The sequence below is a fragment of the Giraffa tippelskirchi genome, chromosome X (genome assembly GCF_054371585.1).
Source record: "Giraffa tippelskirchi isolate mGirTip1 chromosome X, T2T-mGirTip1v1.2.pri, whole genome shotgun sequence".
In the NCBI taxonomy this organism is placed as follows: domain Eukaryota; kingdom Metazoa; phylum Chordata; class Mammalia; order Artiodactyla; family Giraffidae; genus Giraffa; species Giraffa tippelskirchi.
In genome coordinates this window covers 101,429,291-101,446,816 of record NC_137289.1, presented here as the reverse complement: position 1 = coordinate 101,446,816, position 17,526 = coordinate 101,429,291, and the positions used below count along the sequence as shown (strand labels likewise).

The window sequence follows — 17,526 nt, the reverse complement described above, 5'->3', positions numbered from 1 at the left end:
CCTCAATCCATTATCCTCTTTCCTTTCCACAGTACCTTATAGAACAGGACTTATCAGTTCTATTTCCCAAGGTAGGAAAGAGGCTTGGCTATAGCGAGCACCTTGTTTAAGGCAAGGATCCCAACGTCTCTAGGTCATAACACACTGAAAACATGTGCATGGCACACTTGAGTGAATTAATATTACCTGCCTAGGAGGCAATCTTTCTTAATACTTGTGCAATTAACTCCTGGTCCTGCCTGGCAACTCTAGGTTTCAGGGATCCATTTCTTCCCACCCTTTAACACATCTGTGGCAGCTGTAAGACACATCAGTTGGGAAACATTGGTTTAAAGCTACACAGTCTAGGGCTTTCCTGACAACTCAAGACTGTAAAGAATCCACTTGCCAATGCAGGAGACCCAGGTTCAATCATTGGGTCGGGAAGATCCCCTGGAGAAGGGAACAGCAACCCACTACAGTATTCTTCAGTATTCTTGCTTGGAGAATCCCATGGACAGAACAGCCTGGCAGGCTACAGTCCATGGGGTCACAGAGAGTCGGACATGACTGAGTGATCACTTTCAGACAGCCACCTGAGCTTTCTGTCCCACCATACCCACCTCCCTTGATGACCCAACCTCAGCAGTACAGGAAACCCCAACTAAACAGAGCACCTTTATGGTGAGCACCACTCCTCCTTCATCCCTTCTCCTTAGGAGTTCAAACCCGGGACTGAGATAACATCTCTAACTCAACTTTATGGGGCACACCCAAAATGTCCACATGACATGGTGCACTACAACAAAGACATGGACTTTATTTAGGCACAGATACATTTTCCAGCAAGGTAGGAAGGGGTTTAAAATTACAACTTCCTGGGGCAACTGCTTCCGGTGTACTTCTGAGAGGAAGGTGGGAAGTGGGGTGGGGGACTGGGTCACAAGCATTAAGGCACAGGAAGCTCACCGATGAGGAGGAACTAAGCAGGAAGAAGAGAGAAAAAAGGAGGCCTTGGAGGAAGAAGAAAAAGAGGAAAGGGGAAGGGTCCTTGAGGAAGGTGGAAGAGGAGGAGGAGAAAGAGGAGGAAGGAGGAGGCAGCTTAGGAGAAAGTTGGCCTTAGACCATATACAAGGTTGACTATGTCAGACATCTCTAGGCCTGGGTTGGTTCAGCTGGGCCTGCTCCAGAGGAAGAAATTGCAGCGGGAAGAGGGGTCAGTGGGAGGACCCTGGGGCCTGGCACACATGTAGAAGTGGCGGCCCAGGTTGGGTCCTGGCTTCTTTACAGTTCGCAATACACACGGCTCCCTGTGTCCCCCACAGAGGGGCATGGGCGAGGGCCCCCCAAGCAGAGACTTCCAGAATGAAGTCCGTATCTCCTTTTCATCCTTGGCCTCTGAAGCCTTGGCCTGCCCCTCCACCATATTGGCCATCATGTCCTCTTCTGAGGTCTTTGGGGTCACAAGGGTGCTCAGGCTAGGAAGATCCAAGTTAGAAGTTTGGGGGCGACTGGAGGGTGGCTGGAAGTAGCTCATCAGGTTTTTTTGGCCTCTACTGGAGCCAGTTTTACTTGGCCGGGACCTAGTTGACCGCACACGGGCTTTGTTTTGGCGCATGTGTACCTGTGTTTGATTGCTGAGCTGTAGTGCTGACTGCTTGAACGCAGGATCTTGTTTGACACGAACCAGGAACCGCAGGATCTTGAGTTGGGTACCTGCAAACTCGGGGAGGAAGCAGGTGCACAGAGGTGGGCACTGTTTTGCTGGCACAGAGGACACGCTTAAGACTGCACCCACAGGGCAGTGGTCAGAGCCCATAACCTCAGGCAGCAAGAAGGAGGCCTGAAAGGTGTCTATGACCAGGGTCCTATCCCCCAACACGTAGTCAAGCCGGGAGCCATAGTTCAAATGGCGGGCACCACTGACTGTCGACCAACAGGTGAAGGCCCCCTTCTGCTTTGGCTGGAAGCAGCGGTAGCTATCGATGAAGGGTCCCGTGTGGGAGCCACTCTCACACCCCAGGTTACTGAGCAAACCATCCATCCACTTGCGTCCTGGGTCCTCTTCAAAGCATTCCTGGGGAAAAGGGAGGAGGACAAAGAAAGAGGCAGAACTAGATGCCTAGAACTATAAGGGACTAATTGCTTCATTTTACAGACAAGAAAATGTGGCTGTTCCAAAGAAGAATGTTCAAGGTCAGACAGTCCAGAACTGGCAGAGCTGGGATTCACTTTGCATCCTTACTGATTTAAAAGCTCATGCTTCTCTTTACTTCTGCATCAAGCTACATCTACCTTGTACTGGGCCATAAATCCCGGACCTGAAAGCTTCCTGTTTTGGTTAATCAAAGCAATTCTCAGAATTTCTCACCAAGAGAATGGAAAATAAGATGTTTAGAATGGTTATCTCCAGGAAGTTGGGCTACAGTTAGGGGTTAAGACTGTTGCCTTTTCATGTACACCCTTTAGTACTATTTTGGTATTTGAGGAGCTCAAGGGATTCACGTCTGAATACTTCCTTTGGCTCTGATTCCTAATTCATCATCCACCCAATCCACTCACTCACCCATTCAATGCAACAAATGTTCAAAGAACACTGACTATGTGTCAGGTGTGACATGAGTGACAAAGTGGGACCCTGATCTAGTCTTGGGGACCAACAAGGCTTTCTTTCAGCAAGTGATCTGGAGCTGAGAAGTGAAGATTGAGCAGGAATAACCCAGGCAGAGGGTGTTACAAATTGAGAGAACAACTTATGCAATGGGCCTGTGGAGGGAGGGAACAGCGTACCCAGAAGACTGGAGGGGCAATGAGACTGTGGGCCAGAGTACCAACAGGAGATGACTATCATAGTCCACATAAGCAATATATGATGGTCACTTAGACTAGGGTGGTGCCAGAGGAGACAAAATGAAATTAAGAGATTATCTGGAACTAGAATCAACAGTACTCACTGGCCAATTGAATGGGAAAAGGGAGGGTAGAGAAGGACAATACTAACACGATTTCCTGACTTCTGGTTGGAGCAACCAAGAGGATGGACGGTACCATTTAGGGAAGATGAGACTAGAATAGCTGGTCTTGTGGGAAGTGGACATATTCTGCTATTTTGGAAAGATTGTGTTTGTCATGTCATCTGGTACTATTCTCTTTTGTTGGGAAAAAAAACATATGAAGTGCACTCAAGAGATCTAGGATATTTCTGAACTAAGAAGAGAACACATAAAGGTGTATCTATCACCAGAGGCAGCAAGAACAGATTAAGTAAACACCCGATGAGGAATAAGGTAGAGAGGACTGATGGCTTTCAGATTGTAGTGTACACTTCCTTCCCCACCATGACCATCACCAGTCTCTAATTATCTCATTTCTGCTCATTTTCCCCATCGGGAGACACATCTATGTCCTGTGGCTCTTCTGCAAACTAATCAAGGAATCTTCCTACAGCCTCTTCTTTGAGGCAAGCTATGATGAGAACTGACTTTGCACAGTGGTTCTCAAGACTGAATATACAATAAAATCAGCCTGGGAGTTTTTAAAACATACTGCTACCCTGGCCTCACACCTAATAGATTCTGACTTAATGGGTCTAGGGTTGCATCAAGGTATTGATATTTTTGTAAAGCTACTTATTCTAATGTGCTTTCTGGGGTTGAGAATCATTGGCCTAGAGGGACTCAGAGATGAGGGGTTCATACAAGATGAGAAGACAGAAGGGAGGGGATGCCCACCAATTCAGAGGACAGTGAGAAAAGCCAAAATGAGAACAACTTTTGCAATGGGCAGAGAGGAGACAACCTGGGTGGAGTGGATGGAATGTGAAGGGGTGCTGAGGATGGGAATAAAAGACGGCACAGACAAGGAAGAGCCTTGACTGCCAGGCCTGGGTGTTTTCTTTGCATGTCTGCAAGGTAACTGGGAGGTATTGAAGATTCATGAGCAGGAAACATACTCTATTAGGGAAATGATTCAGATAGTGTGGAGTTCGAGGCCCTCAAAATCTGACTGGAACTCTCTAGCCCCATCCTCTGCTACTCACCTTTCTTCCCTGTCATGCCCTAATAAGAAGGGGACTTGTAGTTCCTAATGCACACCAGCCAAATTCTCACCTTGCAGCCTTTGCTCATCATGGCAGAATGATTTGCTCTCCACTCCACCCCAAAGTTCTTTTCTACTCACTCAGCCATTTTAAGATATCTCCCCTAAAGTCCAGACACCATTCTATAATTGGCTCTTCATGTGTCCATAGCCAACCACCATGCTGAGAGCTCTGGGGGGCCAACAGTCAGAACTGACTGGTAAATGAGTCCACAGCATAATCCTCAGTGCCTTGAGAACAGAATTTCAAACTAAGCTCTGCTTTCCATGAAGGAAGCTTCCCACTGGGCAAAAAATACCAGCACTGATTGGCTAAACAGAACCAGTCAGGAGTGAGGTCAAAGGCCTAAAGGGAACCTTACCAGGTTGACTGCATCCCAGTGGTCAATGGGGCGGTGGGCTGTATTCAGATCACCCAGAATGATAACATGGCTGAAAAACATAAAATGAATGTCAAGAAAGGGAAGCAGCAGTCCTGGCCCATCTACTGTCTCCTGGGCCCAAGATCTGCCACCTGCCACACAGACGCGAAGGTGGGATCCAACAACAAATCACAGTAGTTTACCTCTCCAATTTCACTATAACCTTGATGCTTTTCACAAATGACCAACCCAATTCTGATCTCCAAAGGTAACACTGTTTCTTGTTTGACATGATTGTCTCACTAATCTCTACCAAATGGCATCTTTCTGATCCTTCAAAGATGAGCTCAGGTACCATTCCCTCTAGGAAGCATCTCTTGATTATTCCAACCCAATCTCACTTTCCTGTCCTCTGGGACAAGACTTTTCATTTGTTCTAAGTATGTTACCTTCCTCTTCTTTCATCCTTAAAACTTTACTGAGGTAGTGGTTCACATAGGGTTGCTCTGGTAGCTCAGCTGGTAAATAATCTGCCTGCAATGCAGGAGACCCCGGTTTGATTCCTGGGTTGAGAAGATTCACTGGAGAAGGGATAGGCTACCCACTCCTGTATTCTTGGGCTTCCCTGGTGGCTCAGGTGGTAAAGAATCTGCCTGCAATGCGGGAGACCTGGGTTCAATCCCTGGGTTGGGAAGAGCCCCTGGAGAAGGGAACAACTACCCACTCCAGTATTCTGGCCTGGAGAATTCCACGGACTGTATAGTCCATGGGGTCACAAAGAGAATGACATGACTGAGTAACTTTCACTTTCAGAGTTTCATATACTTATTTTACAAGACAGAAAACAGAGGCAGAACTAGCTTTTGGGCTCATAGTGAGTAAAAGGAGGAGCCAGAATATGTGACCAGAAGTATCTGAGTACAAAACTCATATTTGTAACACTTTACTTGGTCCTCACAAGCTCTTAAACAGCAGAGCCTATTCCCTTGGGCATGCTGATGTCTACCAACTAGGCTGTGAACGAACTCAAAATACAAAGATCCCACATCCCTCCCAATGGGTCCTGACACAGGACTGGGCACCCAGGACAAGCTCAAGGAAGCCTTGCTGCACAGGCTTGCAGTACCTGCCAGCTGCCAGGAGAGCTTCTGCGCGGATCTGCAGCAAGCGATAGAAGCGCATCTTAAAGGCGAGTCGCTCAGGCTTCCCAGGGTCCGCATGGGGGCAGTACACGTTGATTAAGGTCAAGGTCTTCTCCTTCCCTTCCCATGTGCTGGGAAGAAGAGAACCAGCCCATCAAAAAGGGATCACTTGCAAGCCACCCTTCCCATTCCCACACCATGCGACTTCCACTTAATGGTTGTCTAAGGGATGGAAGTAAAGGAAAAGGATAGAGAAACATTAATGAGCTGACATACACAGGACTTGAGGATTGACTATACCTATGATGACACACAGGTAAACCAGGTAATGGTGCTGCCATTCACAAAGATAGGACACAGAAGGAGAGCAATCTGGGGCAGTAAGTTCAAGGTTGGCTAACTTGCTTTTGAGGCACCTGTGGTAATAAAAGAGTTAGGCCTCCCAACCAGGCTCCCTCCCACCTCAGCCCTGATTAGAGATAGAGAACTCAAAGCTCAGAGAAGAATACGACGATTTGTTCAGGGTCACAAACTAGGTAGCTTAGCCAGGACTAAAGTCCAGGAATGGCAAGTTTAGGGAGTTTTCCAATGGTGAATGTATGTTTATAAGGCAAGCCTTAGAACCACCACACTCACGGAGTTGAACTAGCAATGATGGGTGACAGGGGGATGTGGACTATTACCGGATCTTGTGTTGTGTGAGGAGGGCCCGGCCCTCACTATCCAGAGCTCGAAGCTCCTCTTGAGTGAAGTCATCCATGTTTCCATAGCAACCCACATCCCCATTCTGAGTGGCAAGCAGGCCACTCAGGCCTTCTTCAGCAGCCACTGGGGTAGCACTGTCCTTACAGAAAGTGGCTACACCTGGAGACAGAGAGGGTATTGGAGACTGAGCAGGCCTGGCAATCAACAGCCTGTTGCACAGCCTATTGCCCCTGCACAGGTCACATGCTCATCTTCATCAAGCATAGCTCTCTTGATGACTCTCCCAACTCAAGGGCCATGGATACCTGGGGCAAGTCAACTCAAACCCTGGGTCTCAGTTCCTTCATCTTGAAAAGATACAGATTAATAACAACTAATATTCTAAGTGCTTTACATGGTAGCTGCTCAGAAAATGCTATCTATTATTATTATCATATGAATTAATAAGTTCAGTTCTTGCAACAGCCCTAAGAAGTACACATTATCCCCCTTTTCCAAGTGAGGAACTTTAAGCATAAAAAAGTTAAATAGCTAGCCAGAGGGTACACAGCTAGAAGTGAGCTAGGATTCAAACTCAGGCAGTCGGGCTCCAGAGCTCATGTAACTAACCACCACTATTGTGCTTTTGCAATCCAATATTATACCAAAAAAAAAAAAAAAATCCTTCATATAATCTGATGTGGCTTTAGCTCTGTAGATAAAAAGCCTACATTTCTTACTGCCTTCTCATTAAATATTGAAAACCCTTTTCCACCTGCCCTCATCACTTTAAAGTCCCCAGAAAGACCCATTTACCAGAATAGCCACTACGGTTGCGGCTGAAGCTGAAATAGGAGTTGTAGCCCTCAATGATAGCCAGGGGCTCTGTCAGCACATCCCCTGGGGGAAAAAAATGTAAGATTACATCAGAGATAAAACTAGAAAGGCCTGGAATTATAGCTGTAGGCTAATTCCTTGCACACATCAGAGCCAGGGTGGGAAAGGAAAATTAAGTATCTATGATTAGAGAAGTTAGAAAGGTGGGGACGATAAGAGGAAACTAATACCAGAATTACAAGAAAGGGGAAGACTACCTAATGGGAGGTGAAGAATTAGGTGGGAAAAGGCTAGATGGCTGGAGGAAGTTGGGGGTGAGAAATGGTTATATGGGAGAGAAGACTGGGAATCTGAGCAGGAGGTAGGAGAGAGAGGGAATTGGAAGATTTGAACAGAGGATGCAGGGAAAGTAGGTAACCGGTCTTAAAGGTGGGTGGGTGGGAGAGGGAAGGAATCAGGGGATTGAGCTGTGGGGCAGGGAGGTGGGGGCGTTGTGTGTTCAGGGAATTACCAGAGTCTAAGCTTGGGGTGGACATGAAGTAGGAATGAGAGGCTCTCTGGAGAATGAAATGGCAACCCACTCCAGTATTCTTGCCTGGAGAAGCCCTTGGACAGAGGAGCCTGGCGGGCTACAGTCCATGGGGTTGCAGAGAGTCAGACACGACTTAGCAACTGAGCACTCAGCTGTGGAGGAGACAGGGGGTACAGATAAGGGGATCTGGGGACTTTAGATAGAAGTTCACAAAGGAGGAAATTAGGGAGTCTAAACTGGGGACAAAGATGGAGTGGGAATTAAAGGATATGGACTGGGGGCAGAAAGGGAAATTGGGGGAATTTGACTTGGGAGTGGGAGATGGAAAGTGTGTAGGGGGAGGAAATTCGGGGGACATAGCTGGAGTAGGAGAATGAGTAGGAATCGGGATGTGAAACAAGATAGAAATTGCAAAGGGGAGAGAATTATGATTTCGCTGAGGCCAGGAGATGATGTGAGAATTAGGAGCTCTAGCTAGAGTGTGAAACACAGAGGGGAGATCGAGATTCCGAATTGGCTCTAAGGGGAGGATTCCAAGAATAGAGAAATGGGAAAGTGAAGTATACGGAGCAAGGGGCAAAAGTTAGCAGAAAAGGGAAAGTTTGGTAGGGGGTCCTAAATTCTTGAGCGCTCACTGGTTACTTTGGTCTCCTGAAGACAGACGATGTCTGCATCCAGCTTGTCTAAAATGCTCCCCATGGCCATGGCGGTGCAGCTGCTGGGCTCCTCGTATTTCACCCCTTGCAAGGGGCTCCGGATCCCATTGATGTTCCAGCTCACCAAGCGCAACATGTCGACAGCTAATTACAATGCTTTTAAGCCCGCGCCCAACGCAGGCGCTAGGGGAAAAACTGGAAACTCCCAAGTCCGACAGGCCTGGGCCTTCCCGCGCGCGCGCGCATTTGCGCAGGCTTTCTAGTGAGTGCCCCCACTAAACGGTCGGACGTACGTGGGGCGGGGCTTCAAGCTCCTCAGTTTTCATTGGTAGGAGGAGCGGAAGCGGATGGGGAAGGTGCGGTCCATCTACCCTAGGGGAAATAAATAGTGAGAGAAAGGTAACGGGTTGGGCTCCTTCTCCTACCACCCAACACTGGCTCGCGTGCCTGAGTCTGATTGCGTTTCTACCCTGCTCAAAAGTCCCTTTGGTGCTTTCGATTGCTTACAAATGAGATTTCACTACTTTTCCAGTGGCAGACCCTTAAGCGGAACCGCGCAGCAAGCAGCAAGCGGAACCACGCAGCGAACAAAACCCCGCCCCTAGTGTTCAGACCGCGCCCCTTGGTACCCGGACGGCTTAACATGGGGAGCTGGGAGTCTCTGGTATAACCCAGCATGTAAACGCGGGAGGCAGACTGAGCAAAGGGAGCTTTGTGGCTGGAGGCCTGAGCAGTAAGAAAGGCTCTAGATTTTGGAAATTATGCACTTGTTGGTAATTGTTTGCAATTACTCTCTCCCAGTCTATAGGTTGTCTTTTCCTTTTGTTTATGGTTTCCTTTGTTGTGCAAAAGCATTTAAGTTGGATTAGGTCCCATTTGTTTATTTGCTTTATTTCTTTTGCCTGATCTAAGAATATATTATCAGGATTTATGTCAGAGAATGTTTTGCCTGTGTTCTCCTCTAGGAGTTTTATTGTCTCATTGTCTTTTTTTTTTTAAGGAAGTGAGAATTTACTTAAACAAGAACTCTCAGAGGGAGAGCAGGCAGACAGGTGAGATGCTGCTGCCCTGGGTTTCTTTAGTAAGCCAGTTATGAGAGGCATACAAATGAAGGAGTGGAACATTAACTTGGGAAGGAGAAGTTTGAGGGTCTTGGTCCTTGACTTTCTTTCTTTCTTTTTTTTTTTTAATAAATTTATTTATTTTAGTTGGGGGCTAATTACTTTACAATATTGTAGTGGTTTTTGCCATACATTGACATGAATCAGCCATGGGTTTACATGTGTTCCCCATCCTGAACCTCCCTCCCACCTCCCTCCCCATTCCATACCTCTGGGTCATCCCATTGCCCCAGCCCTGAGCATTTGTCTCATGCATTGAACCTGGAATGGTGTTCTGTTTTACATATGATAATATACATGTTTCAATGCTATTGTCCCAGAACGTCCCACCCTCACCTTCTCCCTCAGAGTCCATAAGACTGTTCTATGCATCTGTGTCTCTTATTCTGTCTCGCATATAGGGTTATCGTTACCATCTTTCAAATTCCATATATATGCATTAGTATACTGTATTGGTGTTTTTCTTTCTGGCTTACTTCACTCTGTATAATGGGCTCCAGTTTCATCCATCTCAATAGAACTGATTCAAATGTATTTTTTTAATGGCTGAGTAATATTCCATTGTGTATATGTACCACATCTTCCTTATCCATTCTTCTGCTGATGGACATCTAGGTTGCTTCCATGTCCTGGCTATTGTAAACAGTGCTGCGATGAACATTGGGGTACACATGTCTCTTTCACTTCTGGTTTCCTTGGTGTGTATGCCCAGCAGTGGGATTGCTGGGTCATATGGCAGTTCTATTCCCAGTTTTCTAAGGAATCTCCACACTGTTCTCCATAGTGGCTGTACTAGTTTGCATTCCCACCAACAGTGTAAGAGGGTTCCCTTTTCTCCACACCCTCTCCAGCATTTATTGCTTGTAGACTTTTGGATAGCAGCCATTCTGACTGGTGTGAAATGGTACCTCATTGTGGTTTTGATTTGTATTTCTCTAATAATGAGTGATGTTGAGCATCTTTTCATGTGTTTGTTAGCCATCTGTATGTCTTCTTTGGAGAAATGTCTGTTTAGTTCTTTGGCCCACTTTTTGATTGGGTCGTTTATTTTTCTGGAATTCAGCTGCAGGAGTTGCTTGTATATTTTTGAGATTAATTGTTTGTCTGTTGCTTCGTTTGCTATTATTTTCTCCCATTCTGAAGGCTTTCTTTTCACCTTGCTTATATTTTCCTTTGTTGTGCAAAAGCTTTTAATTTTAATTAGGTCCCATTTGTTTATTTTTGCTTTTATTTCCAATATTCTGGGAGGTGGGTCATGGAGGATCCTGCTGTGATTTATGCCGGAGAGTGTTTTGCCTATGTTTTCCTCTAGGAGTTTTATAGTTTCTGGTCTTACCTTTAGATCTTTAATCCATTTTGAGTTTATTTTTGTCATGTCTTATATTTAACTCTGTAAGCCATTTTGAATTTATTTTTGTGTATGGTATAAGGGAGTGTCCTAACTTCATTTATTTACATGAGGTTGTCTAACTTTCTCAGCACCACTTGCTAAAGAGACTGTCTTTTTTCCACTGTATGGTCTTGCCCCCTTTGTCCAAAAGTAATTGAAAGTAAGCATGTTAAGACAGAAATATAGACCAGTGGAGCAAGGTAGAAAGCCCAGAGATAAACCCATACACCTATGAGCACCTTATCTTTGACAAAGGAGACAAGAATACACAATGGAGTAAAGACAGTCTCTTCAATAAGTGGTGCTGGGAAAATGGACAGCTAACTGCAAAAGAATGAAATTAGAACACTTCCTAACACCATCACAAAAATAAACTGAAAATGGATTAAAGAACTAAATGTAAGGCCTGAAACTGTAAAACTCTTAAGGAAAACATAGGCAGAACTCTCTTGGACATAAATCACAGCAAGATCCTCTGTGACCCAGCTCCTAGAGTAATGGAAATAAAAGCAAAAATAAACAAATGGAACCTAATTAAACTTAAAGGCTTTTGCAAAGCAAACCATAAACAAGATGAAAAGACAACCCTCAGAGTGGGAGAAAATAATAGCAAATGAAACAACTGACAAAGGATTAATCTCCAAAATAAGCAAGTGGCTCATGCAGTTCAACATCAGAAAAACAAACAACCCAATCAAAAAATGGGCAAAAAACCTAAACAGACAGTTTTTCAAAGACATACAGATGGCTAATAAACACATGAGAAAATGCTCAACATCGCTTATTATTAGAGAAATGCAAATCAAAACTAGAATGAGGTGTTACCTCATACTGGTCAGAATGGCCATCATAAAAAAAATCTACAAACAATAAATACTAGAGAGGATGTGAGAAAGGGGAACCCTCCTGCACTGTTGGTGGGAATGTAAGTTGATTTAGCTTCTGTGGAGAACACAGGCTTCTCTCACAGATCAGTTTGTAAAGAATCTGCCCGCAATGCAGGAGACCCTGGTTCGATTCCTGGGTCAGGAAGATCTGCCGGAGAAGGGATCGGCTACCCACTCCAGTATTCTTGGGCTTCCCTTGTGGTTCAGCTGGCAATTAATCCGTCTGCAATGCAGGTGACCTGGGTTTGATCCCTGGGCTGAGAAGATCCCCTGGAGAAGGGAACGGCTACCCACTTCAGTATTCTGGCCTGGAGAATGAGATGTCACCTCATACTGATCAGAATGGCCATCATCAAAAAATCTACAAACAATAAATGCTAGAGAGGGTGTGGAGAAAGGGGAATGTAAATTGATACAGCCTCTGTGGAGAACACTGGAGATTTCTTTAAAAACTAGGAATAAAGCTACCATATGACCCAGCAATCCTGGTACGGGGCATATACCCTGAGAAAACCACAATTTTAAAAGACACATGTACCCCAATGATCATTGCAGCACTATTTACAATAGCTAAGACACAGAAGCAACATAGATGTCTATCAACAGATAAAGAAATTGTGGTACATATATACAGTGTGTGTGTTTGGGTGGGGCGGGGTTAGGTGGGTGTGTGAGCACATGCGTGCTCAGTTGTGTCCAACTCTTTGTGACCCCATGGACTGTAGCCGGCCAGGCTCCTCCGTCCATGGGATTTTCCAAGCAAGAGTACTGGAGTGGGTTGTTATTTCCTTTTCCAGAGGATCTTCCCAACCCAGGGATCGAACCTGGGTCTCCCACATTGTAGGCAGATGCTTTACCATCTGAGCCACCAGGGAAGTCTATGCTATGTATATTTTACCATAATTAAAAATAATAATAAAAAGAATGAGGAACCATCAGCTCTTCTTAGTTCCAAAATATTACCTAAAGGGAAACACATACCCATTAAGCAGTTAGTCCCTATGCCCTTCACCACAAGCACCTGGATGCCATCAATTTGCTTTCTGTCCCAGTGTGTTCTATCTATTTTTAATATTTCACAGAAATTAAATCATTGCAAAATATACTAAATCCCACTGAATCATACACCTTAAAATTGTTAATCTTATGTTGTACAAATGTTACCTTGGGCTTCCCCAGTGACTCGGCGGTAAAGAATTTACCTGCGATGCAGGATACATAGGAGACACGTGTTTGATCCTTAGGTTGGGAAGATCCCCTGGAGGAGAGAGTGGCAACCCACTCCAGTATTCTTGCTGGGACAATCCCATGGACAGAGGAGCCTGGCAAGCTACAGGTCAAGGGATCACAAAGAGTCAAACACGACTGAGCACTCAAATTTTACCTCAATTTTTTAAAAAATATACACACTATAATATATAAAATAGAGAATCAACAAGAACCTACTGTACAGCACAAGGAACTCTACTCAATACTCTGTAATAACCTATACGAGAAAAGAATCTGAAAAAGAATAGACGTACATATATGCTGTACTTTGTTATACACCTGAAACTAACACAATATTGTAAATCAACTATACTCCAATATAAAATAAATGTTTTTTTTTAAGAAAAGGAGAGGATAATGAATGTTTTATGTGCATTTATATGGAAAGGTATCAAAATATATCGGGGGCAGGCTGCAAAATAGTATTGAACCTTTTGAATAAACCATGGGGAAAATAAGGGGGGAAAAGCAGTCTAATGGAGTAAGACTTAGGAGAGGGCCTCTGGCTTTATTGGGCTGGGGGAGGGAGATGGGGAAGTTGTATCCAGCCCACCCTGTAGCCATTATTTTTCTTTGGCCTTATAGCATCCCTAGGATGTGACCTGACAAGTACTTTCTCTTCATTTCTCAGATGATTAAAATCAAGACCCAGAGAATCTAAGAGGATTATCCATGTTCCAGAGCAGCACTGTCTCCCAATATAACCCAAGGCTCTTCCATATGCATTTATCTCACTTCCTTGTCAGAGAAACATTGTAAGGGACATTAAGGCTAAATAAGAGAGGTTCAGTGAATTCGAATCAGTATCATAGAAGTAGTAGAGTCAAGATCCAATCCCTCTCCTGAGTAAGTTTTGTTTTTCTAATCACCCATGCACCACTCCAGTTAGATCTTTTTCTCTGGGTCCCCACACCACCCTATCATCCATTCTGTCACAGCACTTACAATGCACAGCTACCATTGATTTCTATTTCCATCACTAGACTGCCAGCAGCTTGAGAGCAATGATCATGTCTGATTCATCTTGTTAGTCCCATCCCCTAATATAGCACACAACACATGTTAGGAGTTAATAAATCTTTGCTGAATTAATGAACAAGCAAAGGACAATAGCAAGAGCATCAGCAGGTTAGTGACTTGTTTTCTGAGAACATAAGAATAGAGATAATAGACATGCTCAAAATCCAGGGGAAAGTATAACTTTGCATCCTTAGGTTCCTCACCCAGAATTGAAGCATAATTACTTTTCCCCCAGAATTCCAACCATCATTCCCAATGTCTGCAAAAAAGACCTAAAGAGCTGCTTTTTCCCCTGCAGGACTTAAAGGTTACATTCCCCCTGATGGACTTAAAAGTTGTTGCCATCAGAAAATAGCCCTGCAATTAAAATTAAAATGTAGGCGCTTTAAGCTTTTTCATGTTTTGGTGGTTATAAGCTTTGGATTGAGTCCTAAGAGTGGAATAATTAGGACAAAGGAAATGAACATTTGTATTGCTCTTACTTCCTATTGCCAAATCACTTTCCAGTGAGGGATCATGCCAATTTGCACTGAAGACCAATATGAAACAGCCCTAAGGAAATCCAGATCTTGTCTGTTTCCATTGCTGGTTTTCATTTCCCCATTCTGCAGTAGCTTGTTAATATTAGTTTTGACCTTCGGGGTTGGCCTGAAGAGAAAAGGCTCCGGATGACTCAGGAACTTCTTTGGCAACTACAACAGCTGATATTTCAACAGCGGGTGCACTACTCCTCTTACCAAGGGTACTTCCCAGCCTTCCCAGAGAACCAACAAGCACCTCCAGACTCCCTGTTTGATGCCACCCTCTGGACCTGCTTTGGGGGTCTAAATGCAAGAGTCGTGTGTCGGATAATTAGTGATGGAAGAAAAAACCTCTAGGAGAACAGGTAGGTGAGACAGAAGAAAAACAGGAGTTAATACAAATATAAATCCATTCTTTAAGCTCTCTGGAAAGTTTTCTTAGTGTAGGTGGTCACTTGAACTGTTCACTGAAGTGTATGGGAAGTTTGGGAGTAATGTAATTTCTATATCTCATTATCTGTCATCCATTCTGACCTGTCTTTGTGGAACACTGGCCCAAAAGGCAGTTCCCTAGCACTCTTAGAAGTCTCTATAACTTGGTCTAGTCCAGTTTTTAAAAAAACTGGATGATAGATATTATATTTCTTAACTGCCAACTGGTGTATAAAGTAGGACTGGTTTGCTGCGGCACTTTGAACAAGGCTTTTAGCTTCTTTGGGCATCAGTAGCCTCCTCACTAAAATGGAAATTAAAGTCCCTATCCTATTTCCCTCAGAGGGCTGTAACAAGGTGAAGAAGAGTGGGATGAGAGAAACGAAAGCTCTTTGGAAATATTTCAGGACTTCCATGCTCTGTGTTAGTGATTTTACCTTTTCTGTAGCCTCCAGAGGCAATACCACCCACAACTCTTTTCTCCCTGAGTGACTGGTCTGTGGAGTGCAAACCTTGGGCTCCAGGCATGGGGCTGAAAGTAGTGAGGGGATAGTAGGTCAGGGAAGTGGCTAAGAAGGAAATGGCTCCTAGGCTTCTGCCACAAAAGTCCTAATATACACATACAGACACCTGACCTAGAAGCATTCAATCTCCCCTCCTCAGTCTAACACAAATGCATTCACATCCATACACTCCAAGAATTACCAATAAGGAGACTCCATTTGTGATTTTGATACCCATCAGTACTGCCTTGATATTGCTTTTAATGAAATTCTTCCATGAATTCCATACTTTGGGAGGATGATCAGAATTTGTGTGCCTCAGGAAGTCACACTTTGTGCTTTCCTCCATACAGTTAATCCCAAATTAGAATTTGTGGTTCAACTCTTCGTCTTGAGTTAGGGTTAGTGAGTCTCTGATACTGAGTGAACCTTTTTTTTCTGTAACCAGTTAATTGGATCATTGTGGGGAGTGAGGGGACTTCATTCTTTAGTTCTTTTTGTTTTGCCCCATTCAGAGTTGAGAAACTCTCTAGATCCTCCTACCACCTTCTACCTTCAGACCAAGTTATTTCCCCCACTCCCAGTTCCCTGAATATCTTCCTTTTTATAAAATTTATCTTGTTGAAAGGGAATTATTTGTACACATGTTCATCTCATCCAGGCAGAGAGATGTAGATTAAGCAAGTATCCTCTGTGCCAAGGCCTGAGCTGGACGTCTGGAAACAGATCACAGATAACTGAGATCCAGTACCTACCTGTCCTTAAGGAGCTCACAATCTAGTAGGAAAGTAGGCTGGTAAAACACAGGTTGATACTTGCTCGGATAAACAGATGCATATAAGCAATGTGGGAACAAAGCCAAGGCTTCTCAGAGTAGGTGAGAATTGAGCCCAGCCTAGAAAAGTGAGTCAGATTTCATTGAGAATGGAAAGGAAGAGAAGGCATTCCAGGCTAAGCAAACACCCAGAGGCAAAAAAGTACACAGTAAATTTGGGGGCCCAGTGAATCAGCTGGTACAATTTAGCCATGGAAGTCTAAAGGGAGACATGACTGGAGAAGTAGGTTTGATTGAGAAGAGCCAGAGCTGAGGCCTTTCCATAAAGCTTGTTGAATTTCCCTACTTCTGGGGATCACAATGGATAACAGTGGTTAAACACACAGACACACAGACACATACACACACACACACACACACACACAGAGCTAGTTCCAGGCAATTTTAATTTGGGTTTTCAAGCCTGGGCCCCAAGTTTGCCTTTCAAACCTTGTCAAAAGTCGGCTAAGCTCCTATCTCAGATTTCCTGCTGCTAAAATTATCTTTCATGCAGGGTCATGAGGACAAAATTGTAAACATAGAAAAGGGGTTCATATGACTAGATTGATTACGTCAGATGAGCCACTTCCCATCCCGAGACCTCAGTTTCCCTGTGAGGCTAGTGAGAATGTTTGGAAGGAGCAACTATGATAAAGAATATGTTTCTTTGTGGGCCTTGGAAAACATACTTATAAAGCATTGTCATTAAGATTATTAGCATTAGCAGAGTGATACAGTTAGGAGACTTATTAGGATTAAGAGAATTGTATGTCTTCCAAAGTCTAGTTCTAGGACTCTAAATGTTATGAGCTAATCTAGAGGACCAGATTCTTAAATCAAGCTATTTTTATCAGTTAAACCAAAGAAAAACCCTGGACTGGAGAAATTAGATCCTCAGTGTTTTATTCCTGACTTGGTGATTTGCTATAGGACCTTAGGAAAATACTTCCCCTCTCAGGCCTCTATTTTCTTACCTGAGAGAGTGGGATAAAATGATTTCTACAGGTCTTCTGTATCACAAAACCAAAAAAAAAATAAAAGTGAATTCATCTTTCTAATTGATTGGCATGAGTTCTTTATTAAAAATGTTAACCCTTTGTCATAATTTTGTAAGTTTCTTTTGCTGTTTCCTGAATTCTCACCATTACATTAGAAATTGTAGATTAGCCAAAGAGGTGATTGATCTTTAACTTCACAGAGGGAATCACAGTGTTACATAATATATATTGAACATTTCCCAGCTTACTCTATATGTGTTAACACACTGAATCTTCAACTA

At 44.1% G+C, this 17,526-nt stretch overlaps 2 protein-coding genes across 6 annotated transcripts in view; one reads left to right on the top strand and one right to left on the bottom strand.

Annotated features, from left to right (window-relative positions):
* Nucleotides 1-1,067: 1,067 nt before the first annotated feature.
* Nucleotides 1,068-8,564, bottom strand: APEX2 (apurinic/apyrimidinic endodeoxyribonuclease 2). Of its 2 annotated transcripts, none has more exons than XM_081565509.1 (6): nt 8,270-8,564; nt 7,082-7,165; nt 6,265-6,445; nt 5,566-5,712; nt 4,440-4,509; nt 1,068-2,056 (listed from the first exon to the last, which is right to left on the bottom strand). In XM_081565509.1, exons 1-6 carry the CDS (start codon nt 8,424-8,426, stop codon nt 1,151-1,153), a joined length of 1,545 nt encoding a protein of 514 aa, XP_081421635.1. In that variant the 5' UTR covers nt 8,427-8,564; the 3' UTR covers nt 1,068-1,150. The 2 variants fall into 2 exon arrangements, with proteins under 2 accessions (XP_081421635.1, XP_081421636.1); XM_081565510.1 differs by having other exon boundaries at nt 8,277-8,558.
* Nucleotides 8,565-14,737: 6,173 nt separating this feature from the next.
* The window catches only part of PFKFB1 (6-phosphofructo-2-kinase/fructose-2,6-biphosphatase 1), an 82,858-nt gene continuing 80,069 nt past the window's right edge, over nt 14,738-17,526 (top strand). For all 4 annotated transcript variants that reach the window (XM_081565507.1, XM_081565506.1, XM_081565505.1 and 1 more), the window contains exon 1: nt 14,738-14,863. In XM_081565507.1, the coding sequence (XP_081421633.1) occupies nt 14,836-14,863 (28 nt within the window). In that variant the 5' untranslated portion in view covers nt 14,738-14,835. The remainder of the gene's footprint in view (nt 14,864-17,526) is intronic.

Bases quoted from the DNA above. Each gene is read 5' to 3' on its own strand.
- APEX2 (XM_081565509.1), bottom strand. From the start codon at position 8,426: ATGTTGCGCTTGGTGAGCTGGAACATCAATGGGATCCGGAGCCCCTTG. The intron at 7,166-8,269 runs GTGAGCGCTCAA...TTTTTCCCCCAG, and splicing joins TCAGGAGACCAAAGTAACCA to GGGATGTGCTGACAGAGCCC. The intron at 4,510-5,565 runs GTACTGCAAGCC...TATGTTTTTCAG, and splicing joins GCTCTCCTGGCAGCTGGCAG to CCATGTTATCATTCTGGGTG.